Source organism: Marmota marmota, unplaced genomic scaffold, assembly GCF_001458135.2.
Source record: "Marmota marmota marmota unplaced genomic scaffold, marMar, whole genome shotgun sequence".
NCBI lineage: Eukaryota > Metazoa > Chordata > Mammalia > Rodentia > Sciuridae > Marmota > Marmota marmota.
Window position 1 is genome coordinate 529,234 of NW_025999987.1, and position 5,975 is coordinate 535,208.

The 5,975-nt window shown below is 50.1% G+C and overlaps 1 protein-coding gene and 1 pseudogene across 4 annotated transcripts in view; one reads left to right on the plus strand and one right to left on the minus strand.

Moving 5' to 3' along the window:
• Positions 1–48: 48 nt before the first annotated feature.
• LOC107160870 lies at positions 49–889 on the plus strand (annotated as a pseudogene).
• Positions 890–3,080: 2,191 nt separating this feature from the next.
• The window catches only part of LOC107160869 (class I histocompatibility antigen, Gogo-OKO alpha chain-like), a 3,863-nt gene continuing 968 nt past the window's right edge, over positions 3,081–5,975 (minus strand). For 2 of the 4 annotated variants that reach the window (XM_015507479.2, XM_015507478.2), the window contains exons 3-8: positions 5,644–5,919; positions 4,780–5,055; positions 4,544–4,651; positions 3,875–3,925; positions 3,687–3,734; positions 3,081–3,516 (exon numbers count right to left, since the gene is read on the minus strand). In XM_015507479.2, the coding sequence (XP_015362965.1) occupies positions 3,691–3,734; positions 3,875–3,925; positions 4,544–4,651; positions 4,780–5,055; positions 5,644–5,919 (755 nt within the window). In that variant the 3' untranslated portion in view covers positions 3,081–3,516; positions 3,687–3,690. The remainder of the gene's footprint in view (positions 3,517–3,686; positions 3,735–3,874; positions 3,926–4,543; positions 4,652–4,779; positions 5,056–5,643; positions 5,920–5,975) is intronic. The other 2 variants (XM_048806050.1, XM_048806049.1) reach the window with 1 other exon arrangement.

Consider the following 5,975-nt stretch of genomic DNA (forward strand, 5'->3'; position numbering starts at 1 on the left):
TTCCCCCCCCCCCCCCAGTCCCCGGCCCCAGAGCTGCAGAGTGGGGTAATGACTCTCCAAAAGTTGCTCCTGCTGCCTTCAGGGGCTCTGGCCCTGGCCCGGACCTGGGCCGGTGAGTGTGAGGTCGGGAGGGAAACGACCTACATCCCTTGAGCACAGAGGATCCGGGGAAGCCATGTCCCCTGTTGCCCCTGGCCCAGACCTTCCCCACCCTGGCGCGGCTCATCCTGACCCTCCACTCCCGCCCCTAAGTCCTGCCCTCCCGCGTCCCACCGCCCCATTAGCGCCTCTAGACTCCACTTCTTTCCTCCTGGCGTTGTCAACCTGGGACCTGGGAGAGGAGCCTGAGGAGGATAGCAGGGTCGCGAGGGTCTTAGTCCCTTCCCTCCCCTAGGCTCTCACTCCATGAGGTATTTCGACACCTCGGTGTCCCGGCCTGGCCGCGGGGAGCCCCGTTTAATCTCTTTGGGCTACGTGGACGACACTCGTGCTCTTTGACAGCGACTCCAAGACCCCGAGGATGAAGCCCCGAGCGCCTTGGATAGAGCAGGAAGGGCCTGAGTATTGGGAACCGAGACACAGAAAGCCAAGGAAGACCTACAGACTTACGGAGGGAGTGGACTTGAACACCCTGGGCGGCTACTACAACCAGAGCGAGGGTGGTGAATGACCTGGCCCCTGTCGGAGGTCGCCACGGCTCCTATTCCTCAAGGATTGTCCTGAGTCGACAGGGATTCCCCAAGCCGAGCTTCACCCCAAGGCTGAGGGACCCTCGGAGACCCTCGACCCAGAAAACGCCCGCGGGGACTGTGATCAGGTTTCATTTTCATTTTAGAGGAAAAACCCGTAGGGTGTGTGGGGCGGAGACGCGGGTGACCAGGGCAGGGACAGGCTCTCACAGTACCAGATGTATGCTGCTCATACCCGGGCGTCTTCCGCGGGTATGAGCAGCACGCTTAAGGTGGCGTGGATGACTTCGCCCTGAACAAGGACCTGCGCTCCTGGACAGCAGCTGACAGGGCGGCTCAGATCACCTAGCTCAAGGGGGGAGATGCAGGGGTCGCAGAGCACCAGAGGGCCTATGCGGAGGGCACCTGTGTGGAGTGCCTTGCCAGATACCCAGAGAACGGGAAGGAGATGCTGCAGGGCATAGGTATGAGCGGCCTCAGGACACCTGCCTTATGTCCTATAGATCTCTCCACTAGTTCCAACAAGGAGGGGAGGAGAATGGCACCCATGCTGGAACAAGGCCCTGTTCCAAACCAGAAGGAAGTGAGTTGGCCTGAATTCCCAGATGTTGTAATATAGAGTAACTGAAGGTTGCTTTCTCTCAGGACGAGTAAAGGATCCTGCCTCTCTCTCCCTGGCTGGTGGGAAAGACAATAAACAACTGAGCACAGTTCCCTGGCAGAAGTCTTGGTATCAAGAAAGGTTGTCAGGTCCATTGCATCCAGTGACTTTAGAGGTATGACTCCAGCTTTTCCACATAGGACTGACTATTTCCCTACAGTTTCCCTCCTGCCTTGCTAGTCCTCCCATTTCAATTCTGTTCTCAACTCAATCATACGATTGATGCTTTGGAAAGATGAACCATGTCTTTGCTCAAAACTGCCTAACTCATGCAGGATTCTTCCATCAAACTCCAGATAGTTCTGAGACTGGTGGTGCCTCTGAACTCTTCTCAGTGACTCTGCTCAGTATATCCCAGATCTTTTCTCTCCCAGAACACACACACAGGATCCTGCCCTGGTGCATTTGCTTTGGAGCTTCCTCCTGCCTAGTAAGATCTTCCTCCAAACATCTTGACAAATTCCTTCATGTCCTTCAAGTCCATCCTCAAATGTCACCTTGCTAATAAGTCCCATGCTGAGCCCCCTAGTAAAACAGCCATCTTCTCTGTCCCCACAAACCCACTCTGACACCTGCCTAGCAATACTTACCACCTAACATGAACACTGTCCTTATTTACTGTGCTTAGAGTATATCTTCTTCCTTTTTCCTATAGAACACAGGCTCCATAAGGGAGGAACTTTTAGGGTTTGTTTTCAGTTCCCCAATGTATACTAGGTATAAACTGTGTGCCATCTACTCAATTTTCAATAAATGAGAGCTAATGAATGATCAGTGTCAGCCCTCCCTCTTCTAGAGACACTGTCTTTATTAATGGAGCCTCAGATCAAATGCTGCTGTGTCATCTGCAGGCAAGGGCTTTTCACACTGAGGCCAAAGCCATTTGTGCTTTTCTCACAAGTGCTGCCCTCCCTCCCTCCCTCCACATCAGCCCTCCTGCTCTCCACAGCAGCTAAGGACATTTTGATCTTCAGAAAAGATGATCGTTGACTAATGGGTCATATTTCCCAACTAACTAGAAGCCTGTATTAGACTCTTTGTTATCAATCCAGAAATCTGAAATGAAGCAAATGCTAGTATTAGTACAGCTAAAGGCAGTGAAACTGCTAATAGGGAAGATTAGAATCCTAAGAGGATTTTATCTAAGATGAAAGAAATCATGAGATTCTTCCTCTCAGCTATTCCCATATATGGTTCCCTTAAAAATATTGGAGGAATGATGGAAAATACAATCCAGGAAACTGGCCTGGGTTTTGTGGGACAATGACAGGAAAAACAAAACAAAACAAAAAAATGACAAAAAACCAAAACTCCTGCTGCTGTCAAGATGAGAGACAACCCAGAGGAGATGAGACTAGAATTCCATTTAATCACAAAATCAAGGATAATTCTCCGTAGAAACTGAGAAGCAAAATTAGATAGGAGCAGAAGATCAGACTCAGGTCTTAGTCTATGTTAACCTTGTGGCATGATGACCTCCCTACCCATGGTCCTGGAGACAGGACCAGCCCTGGGAATGCTTGAGTCCCTGTCATCACAGGTCCTGATGGGATGAGGTTCAATCAAAGGGACAGGACTAAGGTACAGGGAAGATGATCCAGCTGAGGAGTGACCACATCAAGGCCCAGGGTGGACTGAGCCCAGTCTGGGTGCTACCATGTCCATCCTCAGCTGCTTTCATCATTCTCCTGTCCCCACCCACAGCAGACTCAGCACAGTAAACACATGGATTCTGTAAGGTTTCAGGTTTTATTTTCTCTACTGATTTTAGGAAACTCCCTTCCATTTAATTAACCCATTGACCATATTTCATGGCACAAATTTGAAATAGAAATCAATATTCAGATTCATTTTTTTCAATAGGGAAAGAAGCAGCTACAGCTCAGGGCAACAAAAGGCTAAATCAGGAATGGAGACATCTTAGCCCCAATTTGCACCATAGGAAAGTTGATTGAGGAAGAGAACAGAATAGTGTGGGAGGGGTCTTGGTGGGATATTCTCCTCTCTCCATTTTCTCACATTATTATCACAGGAATACAGACGCATAGACAGTTACATTCCAGCTGCACAAAGAAAAGTTGGGACCCCTTGAAATTGCAGTAGGAAGCAGGAAGAGAACTGAAGAAATCCTGTATTGTTCAGTCCCACAGAGGCAGCTGTCTCTCACTGTAAAAGAAAGTATTATGAACAAATTCAGATCACTCAATTGTAATAAAGACACTCTGAACAACCCATTAAACACTGAAAATGTCAAAAATCCTTGTGAGAGGCCCTGTAACTCAGGAGTCTCCCCATTCCCCAACCCCTCTCTCTCTTTAGGCCCTCCAGGATCTCACCTGTCTAAGCAGTGAGAGACACATCAGAGTCCTGGGCACTGTCATTACCTGAGCAGAACAAAAAGAGAACCTGGTCAGAGTCCACAGGAGATGTGGATAATGAAGGAATTATGGGATGGATCAGCTCCCCCATCACTTCCCACTACACTAACCCAAGGGCCTTGGGGATCACTATTCTTTGTACTTACAGGCAGCTGAAGCATAGGTCCTTTTTTTTACTCCTTTGGGAAGAAAACATCCTGTGACAGAACAGGTTAAAGACAGGTCTTAGAGGTGCCCCATAGTCCTGGACACTGGGACAGTCTCCAGAACTGTGACTGCAGATGTAGGGAAGAATCAGGAGACAAGAAGAAAGTAGATAGATAGGAATGGCACCAATTTCTCTCCTGGAGGGTTGCTCTGAGCAGGAAATTCCCACCCGGCCTCTAAATGTTGGGAATCAGGTCCTTTTCACCACAAAAAATCAAGAAGATAAATTTGCTGGGTGTGGTGGCCCATGCCTATAATCCCAGCACCTCAGGAGACTAAGGCAGGAGGATCATGAGTTTACAGCCAGCCTTAGCATAAGTGAAGTGCTAAGAAACTCTGTGAGATACTGTCTCTAAATAAAATACAAAATAAGGCTGGGGATGTTGCTCAGTGGTGAGTGCCCCTTCATTCATCCCTGGTATCCACCCCATCCCCCAAAAGCATAACTTGTCTTTTATTTTTTATATGTTTTACAAAGATTAAACAGTATTCCAGGCCGGGTAAGGACACATGTAGCTATTACTTCCAATGAACAAGGCAGGGCACATTTCTACCAGGTACTTGAAACCATCAGTGGAACAAAAATTCAGACCCTGCACTTTTCCTACCTGTGTTTTTCTTCTTCCACAAGACAAAAGGGACCACAGCTCCAGTGATAACAGCTCCAAGGAGGACCAGGCCAGCAACAATTCCCATGATGGGCTGAGAGGGTGGCTCTGGGAGAGGTAGGGAAATTAGGTGAGGGGCCCTCATCCCCAGTTCTCAATCCCTACCCTGCTGAGGATCTCCAGAAAAAGTCTCCTGCTTCCTGACAACAGGCTCTGGGCCCTCATCCCCTCCTTACCCCATCTCAGGATGAGGGGCTCAGGCAGCCCCTCATGGTGCACATGGCATGTGTATCTCTGCTCCTCTCCAGCAGACACCACCACAGCTGCCCATTTCTGGAAGTTTCCATCCCCTGCAGGCCTGGTCTCCACAAGTTCCATGTCCTGGATCTGGTCCTCCCCATCTCGTTGCCAGTTCAGGGTGATCTCCTTAGGGTAGAATCCCAGGGCCCAGCACTTCAGAGTGACATCTCCGTCAGGGCTAGTGTGGTGAGTCAGATGTGTCTTTGGGGGGTCTGACGGAAAGAATAGGGAAATTCAGATATTTTTGCATTACCACTCCTGGATCACTGAAGCAGTGCTCACATAACTATCTGGAGAATGGACAGCACATTTTGGGTTGGGGAGGGAGCACAAAACTTAGACACAAGTCTGGGTTGAAGCTTCTGGCATAATCTCCTATTCCTTGCAAAGTTCTAGAATCTTGTTAAGACAACCCAGTGTAAGAGGCTTCAGGTGTCTGATGGGGACTTAGAGTTCTGATCTGGGTGGCGGCTGAGAGATGTTGAAAAGTTGGAGTCACACCTCAAAGACAATAGGCTGGAGTGGACCTGACCATACATGCCAAGGCTGTTGCCAAGGGAACTGTGCTCAGTTATTTATTGTCTTTCCCACCAGCCAGGGAGAGAGAGACCAGCTCCCTTACTTGTCCTGAGAGAAAGCAGCCTTCAGTTCCTCTCAGTACAGCACCTGGCAGACTCACTTCCCTCTGGAGGAAGAGCAGGGTGGTGTTCTAGTGTGAGTGTTATTCTCCTCCCTTTCTCGTGGGAAGAGAGTGGAGAGATCTACAGGACATCAGGCAGGAGTCCCACAGCCTCTAATACCTAAGCGCTGCAATGCCTCCTTCCCGTTCTCCAGATATCTGAGGAGCTCCTCCACACAGGTACCCTCCAGGTAGGCCCTGCTGTGCTCTGCGTCACCGGCTGCCTCCAACTTCCGCTGGGTGTTTCGGGCCGCTGCGTCCGCTGAGGTCCAGGAGCTCAGGTCCTCATTCAGGGAGATGTAATCCTTGCCATCATAGGCGTACTGCTTGTACCCGCGGAGGAAGCGTCTGTCTGGCCCCACGTCACAGCCCCAAATCCTCTGGAGTATGTGAGAGCCTGTGTCCCCCCACCCCGGGGGATCAGCCACGACCCCACCCCGCCCACCCCATGGG